This window comes from Manis javanica, chromosome 7 (genome assembly GCF_040802235.1).
Source record: "Manis javanica isolate MJ-LG chromosome 7, MJ_LKY, whole genome shotgun sequence".
Classification (NCBI taxonomy): domain Eukaryota; kingdom Metazoa; phylum Chordata; class Mammalia; order Pholidota; family Manidae; genus Manis; species Manis javanica.
The window spans coordinates 60,927,782-60,949,352 of NC_133162.1; the positions used below are offsets into that span (position 1 = coordinate 60,927,782).

The 21,571-nt window shown below is 32.5% G+C and overlaps 1 protein-coding gene across 4 annotated transcripts in view; it reads left to right on the forward strand.

Moving 5' to 3' along the window:
- Nucleotides 1-21,571, forward strand: part of PCDH15 (protocadherin related 15) — a 1,663,341-nt gene that overhangs the window by 1,165,410 nt on the left and 476,360 nt on the right. For all 4 annotated transcript variants that reach the window (XM_073241042.1, XM_073241040.1, XM_073241039.1 and 1 more), the window contains one exon: nucleotides 9,576-9,731. In XM_073241042.1, the coding sequence (XP_073097143.1) occupies nucleotides 9,576-9,731 (156 nt within the window). The remainder of the gene's footprint in view (nucleotides 1-9,575; nucleotides 9,732-21,571) is intronic.

Sequence of the window (21,571 nt, forward strand, 5' to 3'; positions counted from 1 at the left end):
TTACATTGTGTTTATGTATGTGTGTATAGACACACACACACACATACACACGCACACACACACACACACACACACACACACAGCATTTTATTTATCACCCATTGATGAACACAGGTTGTTTTCATACCATGGGCTATTGTAAATAATTCTATAATGAGCATGAAGTTGCATTTATCTTTTTGAATTAATGGGTTTTTTAAATGTGTTTATATTTTCTAAATTCTGTGGGGTTTTTATTTTAAATTTTTACTGTATTTTGTTTTTTATTGGAATACAATTTAATTTTTACTTTGTATTTTTTATAGTTGATATAAATATTCAAATATACAACATAGTGATTCTATAGTTATGTACAATACTAAAGACTCATCACAATAAGTGTAGCTATGACATGTTACTATACCAAGATATTAGAGAAATATTGGTTATATTGTCTATGCTATACTTCCATTCCTGTGACTAATTTATTTTATAATTTGAAGTTTGTACCTCTATCCCTTTCAACTATGTCACCCAATCCCCAAACCCCCATCCCTATGGTAGCCAGCAGTTTGTTATCAGTATTTATAGGTCTATTGAATTACTGCTTTATTTCATATAAATACACATAAGTGGAATTTTGGCTTTCTATCCTGTTCCATTGATGTGCGTCCTTTTCTTAATGCCAATGTCATACTGTTTTGATTACTATAGCTTTGTAATATCATTTGAAATAGGGAGCTTGTTTACCTCTAGCTATGTTCTACTTTCTCAAGATTACTTTGACTATTCAGGGTCATTTTGATAACCATACAAGTTTTAGGATTGTCCATTGTATTTCTGTGAAAAATGTTATTGTAATTTTGATAGGGATTGCATTTGAATCTGTTGATTGCTTTGCGCTGTATGGAAATTTTAACAATATTAATTCTTCCAATCCATGAACATGGAATGTATTTCCATTTTTCTCTTCTTCCATTTATTTAATTAATGTCATGTAGTTTTCAGTGTATAGGTCTTTCACCTCCTTGGTTAAATTTATTTCTAGGTATTTTCTTTTTTTGATGCTATTGTAAATGTTATCTTAATTTTTCTGTCTGATAGTTCTGTATTCATGTATAGAAATGCAAGTTTTTTGTATATTTATTCTGTATCCTGCAACTTTACTGAATTTGTTTATTAGTTCTAACAGGTTTTTCTTTTTTGCTGGAGTCTCTAGGGTTTTCTATATATAGGATCATTGTGATCTGTAAATAGTGACAGTTTTAACTTCTTCTATTTTCCAATTTGTATGCCTTTTATTTCTTTTTCTTGTCTAATTACTCTGGCTAGGACATCCAATAGTGAGAGTGGCTGCCTTGTCTTGTTCTTGATCTTAAAGGAGAAGTTCTCAGTTTTTCACCATTGACTATGATGTTCGCTAGGTGCTTGTCATATATAAACTTTATTATGTTGAGGTGCATTCCCTCTATACCCACTTTGTTGTCTGTTTTTAATCATAATCATAAATAGATTATGAATTTTGTCAAATGCTTTTTTTGTATTTACTTAAATGATATGATTTTTATCCTTCATTTTATTAATATGTGCATCACATTGATTGTTTGTGGATCTTGAACCATCCTTGCATCCCTGGAATAAATTCCACTTGATCACAGAGTATGATCCTTTTAAAGTATTGTTGAATTTTTGGTTTGCTAATGTTTTCTTGAGGATATTTACATCTGTGTATATCAGGGATATTGGCCTGTGATTTGCTTCTTTTGTGGTTTTTCTGGGTTTAACATCAGGATAAAAGGATTCCCTCCTCTTTCAACTTTGTGGAAGAGTTCAAGAATAATTGGCATTCATTCTTTGATTGTTTGGTAGAATTCACTAGTGAAACTCTCTGTCCTGGACTTTTATTTGTTGGGAGGTTTTTCATTACTGACTCAATCTCCTTGCTAGTACTTAGTCAGTTCAGATTTTCTATTTCTTCATGATTCAGTCCTGGTGGGTTATCCATTTCTAAGAATTTTTCTTTTTTTTTTCTAGGTTATCAAATTTATTGCATTATGATTGCTTATAGTCGTCACTTGTAATCCTTTGTATTTCTGTGATATCAGTTGTAATATCTCCTCTTTAATTTTTGATATTATTTGTGTTCTCTCCCTTTCTTTCTTGGTGTGTCTAGATACAGGTTGTCCATTTTGTTCATCTTTTCAAAAAGTCAACTCTTAGTTACATTGATTATTTCTACTGTCTTCTTAACCTCTATTTCATTTATTTCTGCTCTGATATTTGTTATTTCCTTCCTTCTACTAACTTCTGCTAACTATACTTCCTTCCACTGATTTCCTTATATTAACTGCTTTTACTGAATCTTATAAGTTTTGGTATGTGAATTTCCATTTTCATTTGTCTCAAGGAAACTTTTTTATTTCTCTCTTCACTTTGTCTTTGACCCATTGATTGTTTAGTAGTATGTCACTTAATCTACATGTTTGTGAATTTTCCAGTTTTCTTCTTGTAATTGATATCTAGTATCATACAGTGTGATCATATAAGATGCTTTATGATTTCAGTCTTCTTAAATTTATTGAGTTGTTATATGCACTAACATATGATCTATCTATCTAAAATGTATTTTTTTTCTGATATACGTATAGCTACCTCCACTTTCTTTTGGTTTCCTGAAATGTAATTTTTTAGTGTTGCCAAACTTCTTTGAGTTGTTCACTTTATGAATATAATGAATAATAATAAAAAATGTGAATGCTGTAAATCGCAAAACAGAGCCAACAAACAGGGTTTCCTCCTGCTAACAATTGTCAAAGCTCCATGTTATGGTCATTAGCTATAATTTATTGAGTCTTTCTGAGGAGAAAATTACCATGGAAATTTTTTCTTAGTTAAATTTCTTCCACTGAGTCATTGTATCAGTAAAATGATAATTTTCTAAGTGTCTTAGTCAACTTGTGCTATATAACAAAATACCACAGACTGGGTGGCTAATAAACAACAGAAATCTTTTTCTCACAGTTCTGGAGGTGGCAAGAATGAGATCAGGATGCCAGCATGGCCAAGGCGGGGCCCTTTTCCTGATTCTAGACCTCTCCTTGTTTCTTCCCATGTGGAAAGGGACAAGAGTGTTCTCTCAGACATTTTTTATAAGGACAATTAATCCTATACATGAGTGCTCTGCCCTCATGACCTAATAATCAACTTTCAGATTTGTGTTGTTGAAGAAAAATAAGAAATAGATGATGAAACTCAGCAAGTATTTGAAGTTTTGCCTCCCACGTTCATCTTCCAAAAAAAATTTTATAAAGTATAATAAAGGCATTTTTGCCCTTTTGAAGCAGGATACTTTGTATATCATGCGTATATAATTTGAATATTTGCTACTTTGAAACATTTTTTGAGACAGTGAAAGGTGTATTCGTCATTAGAATTTGAACACAGGAATTTTGGAGGGATACAAATAATCAGAAAATTCATAAGAATATTCTGATTTTGACCACAGTTCTTTGGCTTATAAGGAAGGTACAAAAATGCTAAAGTCAAATAAGCTAAAGTCAAAGAGTAGAGATTATTAAAAATATCAATACCATAGAAAGGAATCATTTGATTTTAGTAAAATTATAAATTCACTAGGGACAGAGGAAACAATTTGTTCTTGTACCACATGACCACAAATTTATAGTTTTTTTATGCATGGGCTTGCTTTATTTTTCTTCTTCTCTATAGGTCAAATTCTTCCATACATTTATAATTTTGCTCCTCTATTTCTTTGGTTTGCACTTGACTTTGACTCTTATTGATGTTCACTCCACCCCTGGTTCCTCTAAGCTTTCAATGTAATGCCTACTACAGACTAACAATAGTCATTGTATTTTGTTTTGTTTTGTTTTGTTCTCCTAATTAATGAGAGAGAGCATCTAAGTACTCACTGACTTGAGTCAATTAGAGAGGGGGAAGTGAGTCAATTAGAGAGGGGGAAGGTCATGTGACAGATCTGTTTTCAATTTTAGCAGTTAGAAGAAAGTGTATATTCTCTATAGAAGGCATTCCAAATCATCTTTCCTTCATTTTGTTCATTGAGGCCATATACTGTCTCTTAATGGAAACATTTGAACAACTATGAATGCATAAAACTAAAAGAAAATTTAATATATAGTGCATATTTTTATGATTAAATGTAAAAACACATAAGCTAATACACTAATGATCTTCATGAAAATTTCTGAGGGCAGAAATAAAAAATAAAAATTTCCAAGCCCCAAATATTTATATTTAATAGAAAGTTTCTATATGATAGTCTATAATATTATATAAACCCATTGTATGAGCTGTTGATAATTCGCACTATTGGGCATGGGATAGTAATGGTCATAACATCAATAACTAAAATAATAGAAAGAAAAATATGATTCTGGCACAGTCCTGTTCTACTTATTTCAAAACCCTAAGAACATGAACTTTTAAAAGCTTTGAATAGAAATTTGCGTTCATGACAATCCCTAACATCTTAATTTCTCTTCTTTCAGACTTTAATTGGTAGTTGGTAGCTGTACAAAGAACTTTGAGTCCTCTTTTCAAGCCATATCCATTTAATTACTAAGCTTCCTACTTTTATCTCCACAGTGTGTCTTTCATTTGCATCCATCAGCATAACTCCAGTACAAGCAGTATTAGTTCTCCCTTGGACTTTGTGACTATATCCTAACAGTCCTCTTTACCATAGTTCACAATTCAACCTGTTCTGTGATCAGTGCTCCAAAGCAGTTCTGACCTTGTCAGCAGATGACTTTTCGTTTCAGCTGGTTTATTTGGCCCTTGAGGTTTCCTAGCTATGCTCTAACTCACTTCCTTTTATTAGAAACATAGACTCTAATCTAGGAAAACTGAAGCAATTGCACTTCCTGAAACAAATTATTTGTTTTTTTCTTATGAGACCTTCCCTAATGCTCTTTTTTTTTTTTCCCACGCAAGAGATTTTATTATCTGAAAGAGAAAGTGGCTGCTCCAGAGGGGTAGAGAGAGAGAGTGACAAAGAGACAGAGAGACAGAAAAAGAGAGAGAGGGAGCAGAGGGACAGGGGGAAGGAGAGACAGAGAGACAGACAGAGAGAGAGAGAGCAGCCCCTACTGCTCTTCTTAGCCTATTCTTTGAAATTGCGTTCATCCTTTGCAAAAAGTTGACTATTATCTATTACTAGGACATATTTTAAATGCTTCTCTCTTCATAAAATATTTTCGAATGACAACACTGGTATGTAATTTCTTGCTGTAAACTCCAAAACCTTCAAAACTGTTTTTTGACTTGCATTATTTTTACTTGTGTTCATCCCATATCAGTTTTATAGGGTTTGCTTAGTGCGTAAGGACTACATTGTATTAACCTCAATCCATACTGAACTTTGCACATAAGTACAATTAAATAAGCTTAATGTTCTTAATAACTAATAATGAAAAATCTGCAAATTTACCTAAATATTTCATATGCCTAATTATATTTCCAAATTGATACTTTCTTCTTTAGGCTACTTCTATAAATATACCATTTATTATAAAAGTTGAGTTTAGGAAGGACAGTCATAACTCTGGCTAGCCATTTCCTTAAGTTTGTTTCATTATTTAAAGATCATTTCTACAACACACTATGTCTTTTTTTTTCTTTTCACTGCTTTCCAGTTTATTTGTGAAATAATGAAGATTTTTCATTTTGTAAAGGTAATAAGAATGTAAGAAGAAAAATCATGACAAAAACTTTTTATTCCTGTGAGGATTGAACAAACATTGCTTAATGAAAAATAGAGTCAGTTTCTTTACAGGTTTTCTGAAAATTTCTTTCCCCCTAAATCAGTAAGCCTTCCAATAACATGTTTTCTAGGAAAAAACTCAATTCTCCTTAGATTGAAGATATGTGCTATAATAGGCACTGTTCACATTAGTAAATTCCTTATAAAAACTTAACTTTGCATGTTGAATCCTTGGTGATTGTTTAAAAAGGTCATTCAAAAGTTTGTATTTTTGTCTCTTTCCAAATTACCAAATTAGTACATATTTGTTTGAAAATTGTCTTTACTTTCTACTTTGAAGCCCACTTTTCAAAGATAACCTCCATAAACTGTTAGTATGTATCATTCTTAAACTATGCACATATCAAACCTATACACACATATACACTAACATATAAATATACAAATATGCATTCAGAACATTATGTTAAACTTTCATTTTTAATTTAGGAAAATAGCACATCTAGGTATATACAGAATGCTTGTTCTTTTAAATAATTACCCCAAAGCAATTTATGCACGGCTTTTTTTCTTCTGTTTTATAAATGACACAATTTAAAAGAATTAGGGAAGATAAAATTGCCATGATTTATCTTTGCCACCAGTTATGAAAGATAACCCAAAATTTCCCTAGCATATTCCTAGGCATTTTGAAATCCCTAAACTCACACTAATAGACTTACAAATGTACTTGATGTATTTATGACCTTCTTATACAGCAAAAGAGAATCTATTCCAAGGTAAGATTACAATGTGTGCTATGTATCAGCCAAAGGGAATTCTTGTCTTCAATGTGATCATTATGGTTGAAATTTATTGCAAGCTAAGTACTACCATGCTACTAGCAGTTGCATAGAGAGCTAAAGTTGAGAGTGACCAGAGTTTGGGGTGACCTGGTTATATCTAGGTTATGGGCACTTAGCACAGTAAGCAGTGATCCCCTCTTGCAAAGGCTGTTACCTTTCTGTCCCGTGCTACCACTCAATATAAAATTAGAAGTTGAGATAGAATGGTTTTATAGGTCTCTCCTGAACTATTTAGAAGATAAATAACTTTAGAAGAGCATAATTCACATGATTGTCTTCTCTAAGAGATGTCCCAAAAGCTAATTCTACAAGCATTTATTCTGTTTTTTACTTTTCAATTGAAATATGCAGGACTTCCCTTAAAAAGTCTATTAAAGTAAACAGTTTAAAACTAGTGGTAAAGATGGAAGTCATCTAATTGAAATTATTTCCAGAAAACTTCTAAGATACAGCCTTCTCAGATGCTCTTTTAGCCTTTGTAGATTTTTCTGTGATGGGGTTTGCTTTGTAGGATAGTCCATTCTATTTTGTGCCACTTTGAATTAATAGAAAACCTCTACTTACGTTGAAAACATACACTTTGTTATACTTTTTATTCATTGTTCTACTCTCTGGGACTACAAGGAATAAACTAATAGATCTTTTCTCAGCAACCATTCAGATATCTGACAAATACTGTGTTTTCAGCTTAAACATCCTCAAATTTAATAACAAATTCCCAATTTTCAGACTTCACATCCTATTCCCCCATAAAATGGTGTTTATTATAATCTACCTATCTCTGCATCTAATAACATTAATGAATATGAAGTTTGAATTAGTGTTCCAGCAGCCCCTTTACACTGTTCACATGTAGACTCACCTTTTACTCATAAAATTTCACAATTATGTTTTTACATTACTGTTTGTAGCCATTTATTAGATTTGAGTAATTAACTTTTTTTCCTAATACAAATAAGGTGAATTTAATTTATTAATTTCAATGTAAATCATTTGTAACCTATTATTCTGAGTTATTAAAATGATTTTGAGCCTTTCCTTTTGTCATTAAACATTATATATCCTTCCGAGCTTTGTGACATTAAGAGAGTTTATATACATGACTTTAATGCCTTCATTTATGTCAGTAGTTGAAAATGGAATAGGGCAGATATTAGAACATAGAGCTATATAGGACTTCATAGATACCTTCCTCCTTATGTTAATGATGCTTCATTTTATTCTTCCAGATACAATTATTTGTCAAGGTAAAAATCAATTCAACTGCGTTTTTCTTTATTGGCTATAACAATACCTTGAGATTAAACATTGTTCCCTTAATTTTAGATATAGTTTCTAGAACATTCTTCTTACTTAGAAATGCAGCATGTGATATTTTTAATAAATCTATTCTAGCTTCCTATAGTCATTGCTCTAACTTTAAATAGGTTTTAATGTAAATATTCAGTAATTTATTTTATAATCCAAGATTATCAGTTTGTATGTTATATATTCCATGGATTTCACTTCTTAAAAACATTTAACTTTAAGTAAACAAAAGTTTATATCTATTATGTGTTAATATGTGCCTAGCATACAGTAATCATGTAATGATTATGATTCTATCATATCAGTGTTTAGTATCATCATCTCCACTTTTATGGGAACAAACTGAGCACAGAGAGATTTTGCCTCTAGTTCATAAAGTTAGTAGGTTACAGAACTGAGACTGGAAGCCAAGCAGTTAACCTAGGCACTGTGCTGATCACGGAGTAAGAGAGCGTTAATCAGGAGCAAGACATAACTCCGGGTCTTATGGACCTTTCAGGCTAGTGAAGGGAGACAAACTAAAACAAATATATAAAATGTGTAACATGCCAAGTGGTACATGAGAGTAACTATAAAAAAAACAGGAGGGGAGAAATAAAGGAAGAGAGCAGGCGGGAGGCATGGTATTTTTATTTTAAATGGGTTGATCAGAATAAGTCATTCTGCTAAAATGACATGGAAAATTTCATGAGCTTGGACAGATTTTAGAATCACAAAGAAATGAGTTGTAGTGTTAAACACTTTGACTCTAGAGTCAAAGAGAGATGGGTGTGTATCCCAGTTCCGTAAGCTGTTAGCCATGAGACCTGAGTAAATCTATGTCCCTTTGATGATGCCTTTCAGGAATTTATCAGATTTCAAGGAATTTATAATTAAAAAATTAGGCAAGTTAGTGCAAAGTTATAGTGTATTTATTGTAGTATTATTACAAACACAAAAACTGACAACAAAAAACTTCTCATTATAATTTTTTACATAGATAAATTAAGCTATAGACTTATAATGGAATACTGTTACACCACAAAGCTTCACAGTAGTATACACCAAAATGCTATAATAAAGCTAGATTTACAGACATGGGATGATGTTCTGTGTGTGTGTGTGCGTGTGTGTGTGTGTGTGTGTGTGTGTGTATGTTTGTAATATGTGTATATTTGGAGAGAGGAAAAGATCAACAAAATAAGCATTTGAATATATTTAATAAATGTGGTCGGATTATGAATGGATTCTTTTCTTTTGATTGTATTTTACTTTTTATCAGATATGATGAACATATACTATTTTGGCAAAAATACAAATGAGTACAAACGTTACGCAGTCTCTTTTCCCCAAGGATTTTATCACTAACTCATTGCTTTTTATACATTAGAAATTCATATCCTTGCTTCAGAGGGCAAAAGGTGCTTCATTCCATCAATCTCAGAATTAATTTCAGGACCGTATTCATAACCAGTCCTCTAATTGTAAACATAATGCTCCCTGAGACCCTAAATTTTGAGGCACAAAGGTCAACAAATGAAGTAATCATGGTTGCCTTCTCTTATCCTCGAAACAGCGCAACAGATCATGTTTTTGTAAGCTATTCTCATTTAAAAATAAACATGCATGAGAAAAATTTTAAGAAACAAACCAGTGCTTTGACAATAATGAAAAGCTTCAGTTTCAATTTTTTTTTTAAAGATGTAATTTCTGTATTTTAGCCACCAATGAACATACACTCCATCGTGGTGCAAGTCCAGTGCATCAACAAAAAGGTGGGCACTGTTATCTACCATGAAGTCCGGATCGTGGTGAGAGACAGAAATGACAACTCACCCTCATTCAGGCACGAGAGCTACTATGCCACAGTGAATGAGGTCAGTGTCTTTCTATTCTCTTTGGGTGTTTTTTATTGATACATGTAACTCAGTCTAAACTATCAATGCTTTGAAATGATTCCCTAACAATAACTGGCTTAACTCTTTAGAAATATCAAGAAAACATGTTAAGGAGCAGAGCTTTAGAAGAAGTAAGTTCTGGGTGACTTCCAGTATGATTTCAGGAATTCGCTTTGCTTCAGGAAAATTTTGGCTTATCTATAATAATGACCAAATTATTGGTATGTTTTGTTATCTTGGACAAATTAATGCTTGAATCTAAATATATGCTTACTGAGGCTCACAGGAGCTGTTTATTCTCATTAAGAGGTGTTGAACTCAATTTATTTAAATCTCTGAGCTATATGTGGTGGTAGCATAATTAAATGCTGGAAGAAAGTATCTATTCGAGATTCTATTCATTTAAAGTTATTTTCTCAATTGTAAGATCAAGTTCTGGCATATTCAAAATATTTAAATATAAATCAAAAACTAAATTTTTAAGAGAAAATGCTGGTCAAATTCTAACAAGAAATTTAAAGGGCTATTATTGCTTTTATTAGAACGTCCTGTTTTGCAATTTGTGGGTTTGCTTTATTTCATTTTCCCTGGGAGTCAAAATGCAGAAGCCAAAACCCTGTTTGTGCTATTTTTTTAAACACTGCTTACTGTATTAATATTTTGTTATTCCAATAAGTTAGGAAGTATTTCTAATGTGTCTCTATCATCGCCTATTATACATACCTTGGACACACAAAAAAATGAACCACATTTTTAATAATCCATATTTCAGAAGATCAGTTATATCCACAATAAGCTTTTTTATCTTAAAAAATACATACCTGCTTTATCATGTGAAATTAATGTAATTTGAATGTGAAACACAGCATTGGGCCTTTAACCTTTATATATTTGCTTTTCAAAATGATTTAAAATGCATCTTATTATCTCAGCATTCTTCTATTCATAAAAAGTCTGAAGAAACAATGTTTCTCATAATCTGAGACTTCTCAGATTTTATTATTTAAAAAAATTTCTCTTTTAAATTTAATAGAACTGGTTACTGTCAGTCAAGGCTTAACTTTGTTGAGCTACCTTTATTTTAGAGGTCTCTACTAAAAAAAAAGAAAAACATGCTAATTAATCATGTTGCATGATAATTGTTTGAGCATCTGAAACATCCTCTTTGGATGAGATTTAGCTTTGTTTCTTTGAATGCTAAATTCATTTGGGTATAAACTTATAGGTGAAGTCTCTTAGGCAACAGATCTAATTGTGAAATCCATTTCTGTACTATATTTAACTCTTCCTGGATTCACAGCTCTTTAGTTCATATTTTGTAAAGAAATGCACAATGATCAATCTGAATTTCAAAGCATCCTATGTGACTTTTCTACTTCCACTACCCTTCTTATCTTTTCAGCTCCTTGCTGAAAAATAACCTTTTCAAAAAGTATTTTAATCATGTCACTGCCCTATTCAAAAATTTCATAATTTTTCATTATTGTTAGGAAAAGCGTCATCTCCCTTGGCTGACTTTCAGGGCCTTCTATAATCTAACTTTTTGTCAATGTATTCTTAACTTTAAATTCTCTCTGATAACTCCTCACTCTGTTCAGATTAATTTCCTCGTCTCACAAATATTTCCATTTCTGGGGCTTTGCTCGCAATGTTTATTTTCTTAGAATGGGACCCTCTTTACCTTGCAAGTCTCCAATTTGTTTTCATTTTTTAAAGTTTAACTCAAAACTAGTTTCCATTTCCTATTTCTGTATTCCTCCCTGACTTTTCACATTTGTCGTCAGTTTCTCTAGACTCTAAACTCCTATAGCATAAATGTAAATGTCAATTACAGTGTAAAATTTATAGAAAAGTTAAACATTTTATCTTAAACATTATTTGGAGCAGCCCAGATTTCTTTTGTTTTTCTCTCATTTCCCTATAGTCAACTGAGGCATTCCTATCCCACAGATACTTTGGCCGTATCTCTATGGTTTGATTGTATAGAATGTGTAAAATTGATGATCATATGTACCCCTTTGATTTTGTTCTATTTTGCTCTATATCTATTTTCTCAAAAATAGTAAAAATGTTACTTAAACCATAAAATATAATCACAAGAAAAAAAGTGAAATTTAGCTATTTGTCTCATCATTTATTTGATAGGAATATATATGTATATTTTCCTGTCTTCTTCAAGTACAATGCTGCCTGTAAAATAAAGTGAAATATATTTTACTCTGTGCAAGATTGCAAGATATTCTCCATGCTATTTCTCCTTTTAGCATAAGACATGCAGTTAATGCAGTTAAGACTAGAAGAATCTAAATATTTTCCAAAAAAATCATTCAGGATTTAATAGATCATTGGTGTCAAAATATTTTACACTTCTTTAAATCCAAAGGTAAGTATGAAGTCATTATCACAGATTTATAAAATAAGTTTCCAAAATTAAAGTCCTGATCAGTCACTATACTTAGTCACTATGAGAAAACTGAGACTTGGAGCATGAATCAACTATGTTGCACAATAAACTAGCTATGAGGCTGAGAATAAAACCCAAGTCCTTGGTTCAATCATCTCTTCACTGCTTAATAATAGACATCCTGTTATGCTAACCACTTTTATGTAACTGATTTTAAAAATAAATATCAGGATTTATAATTACGGCATTATATCATAATCACAGCCAGTGCTTTTATAAATGCATTGAATGCCATTCTCTTACATTCTTTGTAGACGTGTGCTTCTATTAAGTGTTTCAAGAATTCACCAAAACATTAATGCCTATATCTAAATGCTGGGTGAGGATTATAACGGGGTTTGTAATTCCTAGTTTGTGATGAAGATAAAAGACATTGCCAGGGCTTATCTCTGTCTGGGTAATTAGAGACTCTCAATTAATTTAGGACAACTATCTCATTAAGTAATTAGTCTGGTTGGTTTGAAGAACAAATTGCACAGTATAATTGTTGCTGATCATTCCTTTAAGCAGTTTTTGGAGGATAAATATTTTCTTTAATAACACATATATCACATCCCCAAAATTTCCTTTCGCCATAATAAAAGTAAACAAGGGGAAGCCAAGGCAGACATAATGTTTTCTTTGGCCTGGAAGAATTAACATCAAGGTAATTCGGAGGTTATTGTTGTCCTTGTCTTTAATGATCTCTCCACAGATGGGGCAATTTTTTACTCAATATTAATTTGTTCCTTTTATCACCTTGAATATCACTTTTAATATACTTTGCTGCTGTGATGTGATGTGATTTACTGGCCATAATTTGTTGGTACTTTCTGGAAGAATGTGTCCTTGCATTTCTCTTGACAGGTAGTTGATTTTCAATCAGGAAGGGAGGAAGGGAGGGAGGGAGGGAAGGAAGGAGGGAGGGAGAGAGGGAGAGACAGAGGGAAGGAGGGAGGGAGGGAGGGAGGACTGATAGAGGAGGAGAGAAAAAGAGGGAGAGTTCAAATTTTGAGTTAATTTGTATCTATAATCTATAGTTTATATAGCTTTACATTTTCTTTTACTTTGAAAAATATGCTTACTGCAATATGTTTTGTAATTCTTAATAGTTTAAAAGTAGTACACAATTTCATTGTATTATATAGGGTATGCTTTATTGGAGTGATATTTTCTATCCTTTTATTTGTAATCTAATTATTTCTTGCTTTAGCTTCAGAAAGAAAAAGACTTAGTTCAGATATTGCCTATGTTTTCTAGAAAATGTATCTTCCTTTATATTTCACTATTCTATATGTCATTTAGACTAACTGTGCTTTATTATTTTATGACTTTATTTTAGGTTATTTACTTAGGATCAAATATCAAAAATAGACTCAATGTAGTTTAAAAAAATTATAATACTAAGTAAAGTGTATTCTCTTAGTTTATTATTTTCTTACCATATTTATTTTTAATGATTTAGTCCTGTATTCATTTCTTGAAACATGTCTTTTAATTATTTAGTCTTTTATGGTTTCTTAAATAATTGCTTACAGAATTGCGATAAATCTTTGATTTACTATTTTTTATTCCAATAAATACCACAGGGGCACGGGCCTAACTTTCAATAAATTTAAAAATTAGTAACAACTTTGCTTTGGATATTACTCCTAAAATATAAATAGTTGTATGTGTAGGGAATTGCATCATGTTGGAACAACAGTGGTTGAGTTAGAGTTCTGGAATTATATGATTTTTAAAATTTTTATGATTTTTTGGAACTTTCATAAGGGGTGATATTTTGCCTAATGGATATACAAATTCCTAAGGATTGTGTTTTAATGTAAAATATTTTGTTAAAGTAGAGGCTTTAAGTTCAAAAGATCTGCTTTTTCACTCCAGATCAGTGTTAAATAATGGTAGGGTAGCCTTTTGAGATATACATTTTTAGGTAAACTATGTTCCACAAGTAAAATTTGGCCTTCCCCTGCCTGTTTTCATACAACACATGAAATCTCAGTGTCTGTAAATAGAATGTTTGCAACACGGCCATGTCCATTCATCATGTATTGTTGATATGCTGCAGTAGAATTGAAAAGTTGAAATACATGAAATATGGCTCTTTGCTGAAAACATCTGCTGCACCCCTGTTACCACTCCATTTGAGATATGTTAAGAAGATATCAAATAGCTGTAGAGAATATGTATCAGACTTGATACATTTACTTTAGAATATATATATAGCTCCTGAATTGTATTTTTCCAAGTTTCTAATTGAGTTAGATATTGTTCAGAAGTAATTAAAAAGTTGAACTCAATAAAATTGCCAATGTTCATCTATTTTTGACCTATAAAAATGACAATCTAATAATATTCCATAAACAAAAATATGTTAAATAAAATTTGATGCCATTGTATTATAGCAATATTTATGTTGTAACCTTAGACTAATCAGAAATATGTACACTTGTCTACCAAGAGCATTTTGAATTTATTTGGTCAACAGTTTCTATTATCACTTAATTTTTGTTTAATTTAGTAGACCTTATTTTCTTTAATTGCCACTACCTTAATTATAAGGAATGCTGTATAACAAGCTTAAAATAAGAAAGGACAAAGCAGAGGGAGGTGAAACTGAAGAGTAAAGTAGGGGATGGATCCTGAAAGACACCGTCACTTTTAAGAGGAATGGCAGGCAGTAAGGAACCAGTGAGCGGCCTAAGGCAACAGAAGTGCATTCAGATTTGCCACTTTAAGACTTCATTCCCACAGCTGGTATGAGAATTCTTGGAAAAGGTGAGCTGAAAAGAGATGCAAGATCAAAGTCTCGAACTGAATGAAAATGGCCAAAGAAAGAGTGTATTTAGGAAGGACAGTTCAGTGGATAACTAAATAGGAAAGGATGAGTGGTTGCAGAGGGTAAGGGAAAACAAGATGTTGACATTCTATACATTGTTTGGATCAACTTTGATCTTCTGCCTCAGGATATAGCCTTAGATCTTACTGAGAAAATAAATTAGAGATGAGCACTTTGGAGAAGATTTGCAGTCTGGGGAGAATTTGATGATTTCCAATATCTGTGAGGTATTCAGCTGTGGCAACCCAGCATGGAATTGTTCTTTGATCTTGAAAGGTCCAAGTAGAGATAAAGATTTGTGAATCATAACTAAGTAAATCTAAACTAAGACCTATTGCGTAAGTAAGATGTTTTGTTTTATTTTGGGTCTTTATATTGTAGGAATAACATTTGTAGTAGATATTGAGAAAAAATATATAAATCATCTGTCAGATAGTAGCTGCATATGTGCTATATTTGTGCAGTTTCCAGAAAAATAAGTTGTAGCTTTCATCAGATCCTCACAGGAATCTATACACTAATGAGGGTTAATGATCAGTGTCCCCAGATAATTTGGAAAGTAAGAAGACAAATCACACAGAAAATTCAACAGAATGACAAACCAGAGGAGGAACAAGAGAATAATAGAGTATTGTCACTAAAGGAAAGTGCACTGAATTAAAAAATGTCAAGCCCTAGTTCGGTAAATTAGTAAAAGTTTAAATCATATTTTGTTAAATTAAGAAGAGTTTTGAAAGGAAAGAAAGAATAATACTTGACTGAAAGGGAAGCAGAGATAGAGCAGTTAGGAGATAATGAAGGGATCAATTTAAGGGATAAAAGACATGAGTACATTCATATCATTGTACCACATATCAAATTTCATATTAAATTTAACATTAGTTTGAGGCATTTCATAATCACTTAAAATTAGCCAGTAAATAACCAAACTGAAAAATTCTGAGACTGGCAGTTATTCCCTTCCATTCTCAACTCTACTCCTAATGTAAGTGGTTGCTGGAACTGGCAGGTGAAGTCTAAGGCTCTGAGGAAATCTGCACAGAGAGACTTGGAGAGGAGCTTTTCCACAACTCAGTAGACCCAAAAGTGCACAAATAGGATACCCCCTTCAGGAGTCCTTGAGGGGAGGAACTGAATGCTAGAGATCCTGAAATAAATCTATGGCTCAAAGTTGGAGGTAAACATCAGCTACTTGTGTTTGCCTGGTCTTTATACCCACTTCCTCCATCTCCAACAATTCAGGAGAGGGAGGACAGGTGCACTTGCAACGTTACTGCTCTTAAAGTTGTAATTGAAGAAGACCAAGAAAGAGATCTTCCTCCATGTACTTTCTTTAATCAGTGACTGTCAGTAGGTCTGCTGCTATGCCAGCTAATGGGGTAGAAAAAAATGTTTTACCTACGATCATACTGTGAACTTCCCATTTTTATCCAAAGATCCTAGATGGTGAATGAAAATTGTGGACAATAATAGTGGATGCTTGATATTTATTGAGCATCTACTTTATTCCAGATGTGTAAACATATTCATATTTGACTCTTACAATAGTAGACCCACAGGCTCGTATTACTATCTGCATTTTACAGAAAAGAAATTCAGGTTAGAGAATCTGAGTATTATCCATAGTTAAATGGATTTGGTAAACATGAGATTTAAAAGCAAATCTCTTTATCTAAAATGACACTTGTAAAAGACCATGTTCTACTGGGAAATGCCAAAAACCAATCTGGTACCAGGAATAGCACTGAAAGACTGCTTTTTGAAAATGAATACTTTCTATTACTTCCAACAGCAGCCACTTCCCACAAAGTATTACCATGCCAATTATAACCATTCAGTTCTGTGATCAAAAAACTGTGAGAAGGTAATTTGTGAGAATTGTTGACTATGAGCTGTCAAAAATAAAATTTCTTTCCCCATTAAAAATATTTAAAAATCTACTGTTTTGTGCAATTAAAAGACAACACATAAAAACACAATGAAATTAAAACACTCTTTCCTCCTGCTTAACTAACTTCAACATTTTTCTCTATCATTGCTTTGGGTATCCTGTCACCCTATGAACGAAAATTTTTCACCATTAAAGTGGGGAAATGCTCAAATTGGAAGATGAAAGGTTTCATATTAGATTAAAAATGTAGGCAGTTGACATAAAACAGTTAAATCTAAGAATTTAGAAATCTTAAATATATATGCAGTCATTTTACATACAAAAGCTGTTGTAGCTGTGCTATTATCAGACAGAATAAACTTTATGGCAAAAAATATTGGTAGGGTAAAAAAGGAGTTCGCCATAATGATAGAGATTCAATTTACCAGAAAGTTATAGCAATTATGAATTTAATTGCATTGATAACATGGCCTCAGAAATAATAAACTATTTCAAGAATTAAAGGGAAATAGAAAACTCCATTATTATAGAGGGATATTCTAAAACCTGTGGTAGGTAGAATAATCGTCCCCCAAAGACCTGATACCGTCCATGCCCTAATCTCTGACAAATAATTTTTGCAGACATGATTAAGATTATGGAAGTCAATCAATAGATTATCCTGGCTTTTCCTTGTGGGCCCAATCTAATCACATTAACCCTTAAAAGGAGAAAACTTTCTCTGCCTGGAGTAAGATAAAGTCAAAGGAAGAGGAAGTAGGAAATATGAAACAGAAGGGGAGAATGAAGAGAATCAAACAGTGAGAAGGACTCAACCCATCGTTGCTGTCTTTGAAGATGAACGGAGCCATGAGCCAAGGAACGCAAGCACTTCCTGAGAGCTGAGAAGGACGGCAGCTGAAAGCTTCCAGGGAATTGGGTACCTCAGCCCTACAGTGTCAAAAGCAGTAAATTCAGTCAGTAACTTGAATGAGCTTGGAAATGAATTCATTCCCAGATTCTCCAGAAAGGGACCCAGCCCTGGTGACACCTTGATTTTCACTGAGTAAGACCTGCCTCTGACTTGTGACTGATCTAAGTGTGAGATAATAAATGTATTCTAGTTTAAGCCACTGTGTTTATAATAATTTATCATGGGAGCAAAGATAGACATTAATGTAAAACCACTCTCAGTAACTGAGAGATGGGTAGAGAAAAAAATAACAGTATAGGAAAGAGAAGATTGGAAAAATGGAATGATCAAAATTGACCTAGTAGGTTCTTAAAGAATGAATGCCATACCCAACTGCAGAACTCATTCTTTTTAACACATGGAACATTTGAAAGAATTTATCAAGTGTTAGGTTATTAAGGAGTGTCAAAATACTCTCAATTACTAAAATGAAACATGATGCATTTTCTAATCACAGTGCAATTGAGCTTAAAATCAATTAAAGAAAACAGAAACAAGCTAGAAATTTCCCACATATTTATAAAATGATACATAAAGCTCTCATTATTCACGAATGGTATTATTGTATAAGTAGAAACTCAAAAATATTTACATAGAAATTATTATAGTTAAAAATGAGCTTAGTAAGTTTGTTGGAGACAAGTCACATTCTTTTAAAAAGAAATATTTTTAATAAGCAAGGAACAAACAATGAATTGTAATAAGTGATTCCTTGATCATAGCACCTCCCAAAGTAGAGTCTCAATTACATCTATTTATTTTAAATCATTATTATTTTTTTAAGAACAGGCTGTCGGAAACAAAAGTGAAAGTAGGGACAGGAGGTGACAGTGGCTTACAGAAGGTTTCCTCTAACGGTCTTTAAGACATCATGAACCAACATCATTTGGGAAGACAAATCCTGTGCCTTGGAAAAGATATGGAGTAAGCACAAATTTCACACTCTGGGGGTGGATAAGTAAACAGGCACCCTTACTTTGGAGATCCGTTTGAATTGTCTTCCAAAGGTGAACAGGCTGTTATACTCTCTGACTCAGTAATTTGGCTTTTGTGTGTATACTCATAACAAGTCAGTACATATGTCCACCAAAAAACAAGTACAAGAAGATTAACTGAAGATTTTTCCATAATCATATAAACCTACAAACAGCCTAAATGTCCAACAGATGCTAGAGGTGGTTTACCGTTTGTTAGTTGTGTGTAAAAACAAAAAAAAATTGTTCGCTTTTCTCCATGATTCCATTTCCTCACCTAAAAAATGGGAATGAGAATATTAGAACATCTATTTCATATAGTTTAAGGAACACATATAATAAATTTTAAAACAGGAAAGAGAAAAGCATAGCATTTAGTGTTTAACATCTTACCTACTTTGTAACTATTTTAAGAGAGGCTGAAATGAGTTATCTTTATTCTACTTATTTAAACCTGATATTATATATGTATTAATTTCTTTATTGTGTATCTGCCCCCTGAGAAGTGAATTGCTGAGAGCTGGTACCTTGTTTTGTTCGTTGAGAAGAACAGTGTCAGGTACATTGTAGTAGTTCTATAAATATACTTATGAATTATGAATGGTGCTATCATAAAACAGGAAAGTATGTTTTCTCTCTTTTTTTTAATTGAAGTATAGTTGATATACAATCTTACACTGGTTTCAAGTATATAACATAGTGTTTCAACAGTTACACATACTATTAAACCTTTACCCCCACTACTGCAGTTACTATCTATCGACGTAGGAAGTTGTTACAGAATCACTGGCTATGTTCTCCATGCTGTACTATCATCCCTGTGACCAACTTATATTATGATTGGGAATTTTTGCTCCCCTTTATCCGCCTAATGCTCCTGACCCTCCCACCTTAGCCTCTCACTGACAGTAACCACCAGTCACCTCTCAGTGCCTATGTGTCTACTCCTGTTGTGTTCATTTTGTTTTATTTTTAGATGAAACAGGGAAGTATTTTTAACATACAGTTTCACTTTGATTTTTCCTGAAATAAGAATGAAATTGAAAGTAAGAGTTCATTTTGAGTGAAATTTGAAAAGAAGCTCATACATGGTAAATTTTTTTCTTAAGCAAGAATAAAAGCTTTCCAGGTTATTGTGATAAATTATATAGGTTAACACAATAGTAACAAAAACAAAAGTAACCCACTTTTCTTTTTTACTTTTAACTCAGTAAATATGAGCTATGTGAATTATAATTCTTTCTGTGTAACTCTAGAGGGAAATTATGTATTTATGTGAATTATAGCCCTTTTTAGATAACTCTCAGGGGAAATTTTGTATTTATTCAGATATGACTATTATACTGCTGGAGAATCTCTACCCTACTTTTCATATCCCAGAAAAACTAAAGTCATTTTAATTAAATAACATTACTATGATTCCCCTTTGACTAAATGTCCTTTTTTTCTTTACAGGATATTCCTACATGCAAAGCTTTATGATACCCAAGAGCATCACAGTCAATTTTATAAATCTGTCTTTGATCAAGTTCCCTAAGTTATTAATAATAGGAAACTTCAAAGGATGCTCCATAAATCTAAATTTAAAATACCTTTTACAGTTTAGGGAGGTGAGGTTGGAAGCTGAGATAACCTTGGGGTTGAGAAACAATCAAGTTGTTTCATAAGTATTGTCATTACAAGCATATCATAAATTATGTCAGCTTGAATGTCTGTAAACTTTAGATTTATAATGATTTTAGTATATTTTCATTCCTTTTATCATCAGGCATATTTATTAAGAACTAACTTCACACCAGATCAATTTTAAATTTCTTCTTATCCAAAATGTATTCATAATATGATATCCACATAGGTCTTCCTGTCAATTTAGTGGCATATCTCCTGAAGTTGAATGCAATAACAACAGATTGCATTACAGAGATAAGTAGATTAAATCTAACAATTATCATTTAAGTATGTTTATTAATGCTAAGTGTTTCCCATGAAACATCTCATTTAAAACTTATTTGTGCTTACACACAGACTCAAATTTTGTGTGCCTTGTTTTCATTTTACAGATAAGAAAGTGTAAAAACAGAGAAGCATTTATTAATTTGCCCAAGATCTCACTGCTACTAAGTGACAGAACTAAGCCAGAAACCAAGGCAGACTCACTCCAAGTCTGAGTGCTTGATCACAATATGTGCACATGACCAGACAAGAGAATGATAGAGCTTAGATATGTAAAAAAATTACATGCAATTTTGAAAATTTATTATTTCTTGTCCATGTCCACCAGAGTCCAGTTCCAGCGAAGGGGGTGTGAAGCCCAAAAGGATGAGACAAAGTCGGGTCACAGAGAGACAGGACACGGAGTCAGATGGAGGTGGTCTCTCGACAAAGTGCCGATGACAGCTTTATTTATATCATTTTGCACAAGGATATGATTATTTTTTATTGTTATGTTGATTAATTGGTATAGGCAGTTGATTAATAGGTATAGGCAAGCTTTTTCCTTTCTTCTTCTTTCTAATCTATTCATGGTTGGTCAAGTGTTAGACAGGTGATCATGTTCTGTTCCTTGACCAAAACTTTTCCTATCAACATGTACTCTTTAATGTTTTACATTTCTATGCAATGCAGTTTCTAAGAAGTGCATGTGACCGTAGGAGCGTGCAGTATGTAGCAGTGACTATGGAGTCTATCAGCTCAGGGTGAAATACAGGTCACCTACTGCC